We start from the raw sequence: 2,890 nt of genomic DNA on the forward strand, positions 1-2,890 counted from the left end.
GGAAGAGATATGTAAGTTGGGCGAGAGCCTACCAAACTTGCCTATTTTCTCAGGATTTAGTTATTCACAATCTTTCCACTTCTTTATTCCCGATTTACTTGAAACTACCTAGAGATATTTCAGGTGATGTGTACAAACGTGTTGGGAAGCTACATGACATGTCCTCCCAGCTGTATGATGACATGTCTAACTTATATGGGCATATTTCTTGGCTTGTCAGTTCAGTAAAGCAGCAGGTAGGCCTGTGGGCTTTTCGTCCTGTTGGTGGGCTTTACCCATCCTATTGGTGGGCCAGTTTGACTCTCGTCAGCTGGGCTAGTATGCTAGCTTGTGGGTTTGGCTTAACAATTTTAGGGGACATCATTATATTTCATTATAAATCATTATTTCTTTTGATTAATTAGTTAAATCAATTATTTATTAGTTATATACATTTAAAATTAATTTATTTTATCAATTTTAATCAATTACTTATTTTATTTTATTGCATTGAGTTTGTTTCGGTTACTAATTATTATTAGAAATGATAATTTTAACACACCATGATCTATGGGTTATTTATACAAACTATTCTTATTTTTTGCGTAATTATATAAATCACTCCTGATAGTAAAAAAATATTGAAAATTGACGTTTATGGGGCTGTATGTATAATTTTTTAAAAATTAGAGATAATTTATATAAATAATATAGATGTTTGTAATAAGTGTATATGTAGAATGGTTAATTTGTGTATAATTATCCCTTAGTATTACTCATATTCATGAGTAAAAGTAGAGAGGATCTTGGCATAATTGTAGTAGAGATGGTAGAAGCTTGTGGAAACGACTTGACAAAGTTTTGGCCAATGGTTTTGGCCAATGATGTGGTATTACACATGTGGCCAAATGCTTATTATAGGTGCCTTATTCCAGCTACTTCAGATTATTCTCCGCTATTGTTGCAAGGTGGTTCCCGACTTAACTATGTAAGTCCTTTCCATTTTGATAACTACGTGGCATCATCTCCTCAATTTTTAGATGTTGTTAAGTCGGTGTGGATACATGATATTGAGGGTACTTGTATGTATGCGGTTACTAGAAAGTTATGTGCTCTTAAGCCTATTTTTAGGTTGATGTCACAACAAAAAGGGGATCTTTCTCTCAATGTACAGCAAGCCAAGGAATTCCTTGCTACAGCCCAGGAACTCCTTGCACAAGACAGACATGATGAGACATTGTTGTTATTGGAGCACTGTTGTAGAATCGTGCTCATGAAAGCGGTGAAATTAGAACAAAGCATGCTTCGGCAACGGGCTAAAATGCAATGGTTGAAGGAGGGTGACCAATGCTCGAGGATCTTCTTTCATAAAGTGGCCACCAGACGAGCAACAAAACGGATTTTCCAAATTAAAGGGCCGGATGATAATATGATCAACGACCAGGAGGAGATTGTTGTAGAATTTGTGCGCTATTTTGAGACCTTATTAGGTGGTGAACGCCGAGGAAAGGAGCTGACTCTAGGACATTTGAGATCGAGGGCTACACATGCGCTAACGGAAGAGGAAGGAGATAGGTTTGTTAGCCAAGTCACCAGAGATGAAGTTAAAGAGGCCTTCTTTGACATTAAGGAGGACAAGGCACCGACCTGATGGTTTTTCGGTGGGTTTTATAAAGCCGCATGGTTTATCGTTGGTAAGGAGGTATCAAATGCAATACTGGAGTTCTTTCATAATGGCCGACTACTAAAGCAAATTAACTCCACGGTTATTTCTCTAATTCCCAAGGTACACAATCCCTTATCTGTTAGTGATTTCAGGCCTATATCGTGATGTAATGTGCTTTACAAAGCTATTACTAAGATATTAGTCAAGAGAATTTGGTTGGTGCTTAACAAATTAATTAGCCCTGCACAAAATGCTTTTGTCCCGGTCGTAGTATTAGGAATAATGTGTTACTGACGCAGGAATTATTTTCGGGCTACAACCAACAACGTAAGCCCCCTTGGAACGCGTTCAAGATTGATTTGCGTAAAGCTTATGATATGGTGGAGTGGGATTTTCTGTTTGTGGTTCTACGGCTTTATAAATTCCCAAAACTCTTCATTGGATGGATACGTGAATGCGTTACAACCACAATTTTTACTATTGCATTGAATGGTGGCATTCATGGATTCTTTGCGGGGGCTCGAGGGCTTAGACAAGGGGATCCTATGTCTCCTTATCTGTTTGTATTGGTTACGGAAATTCTTGGTCTCATAATCCAACAGAAGATCGAAAGTCAAGGCGGATTTCGTTATCATTGGCGATGTGAGGAAACGCGGCTCTTCCAACTATCGTTTGCTGATGATTTGCTACTCTTCTGTCGTGCTGATGCGTCCTCTATATGGGTGTTCAAAGAAGGTTTGGACAATTTTTCCTCTTTATCTGGTCTTCATACTAATGCTGCTAAAAGTCAGGTTATATTCTCTAAAGCCGCTCAGCCGCTTAAAACTATAATTCTTAGCATTCTCAGCTTTCAAGAGGGAGAATTGCCAGTCACATATCTCGGATTACCACTTATTGCCTCTCGATTTTCCATCTCTGATTGCAATCCTTTGCTTATTAAGATTGATAAGCTTTTGCAGCTAGTGTTCAACTCATTAAATCAGTCCTCATATCGCTACAAATTTATTGGGCTATGCCATTTATTTTGCCAAAAGGAGTTATTAAGGAGATAGAGAAACGGTTCCGCCAAGGTGCATCAACCTCTGGATATCTGAAGGTTTCATGGGATCAAGTGTGTCGTCCAGTGGAAGAAGGAGGACAAGGAATCATGGATGTAGCAGCCGTCAATCAAACTCTTATGAGTAGACATATCTAGAGAATAGTAAGCAGATCTAGCGATTCTATATGGATAACATGGATTTGCAC

The 2,890-nt window shown here is 38.5% G+C and overlaps 1 protein-coding gene across 1 annotated transcript; it reads left to right on the top strand.

Moving 5' to 3' along the window:
- The first annotated feature begins 805 nt into the window (after positions 1–805).
- Positions 806–1,630, top strand: LOC148788592 (uncharacterized). The gene has a single exon (XM_088879052.1). It carries the CDS (start codon positions 806–808, stop codon positions 1,628–1,630), a length of 825 nt encoding a protein of 274 aa, XP_088735178.1.
- The last annotated feature ends 1,260 nt before the right edge of the window (positions 1,631–2,890 follow it).

Source organism: Sesamum indicum, linkage group LG3, assembly GCF_026168435.1.
Source record: "Sesamum indicum cultivar Baizhima isolate 11 linkage group LG3, ASM2616843v1, whole genome shotgun sequence".
Lineage (NCBI taxonomy): Eukaryota > Viridiplantae > Streptophyta > Magnoliopsida > Lamiales > Pedaliaceae > Sesamum > Sesamum indicum.

Coding starts and splice junctions, on each gene's coding strand:
- LOC148788592 (XM_088879052.1), top strand. CDS start 806: ATGGTAGAAGCTTGTGGAAACGACTTGACAAAGTTTTGGCCAATGGTT.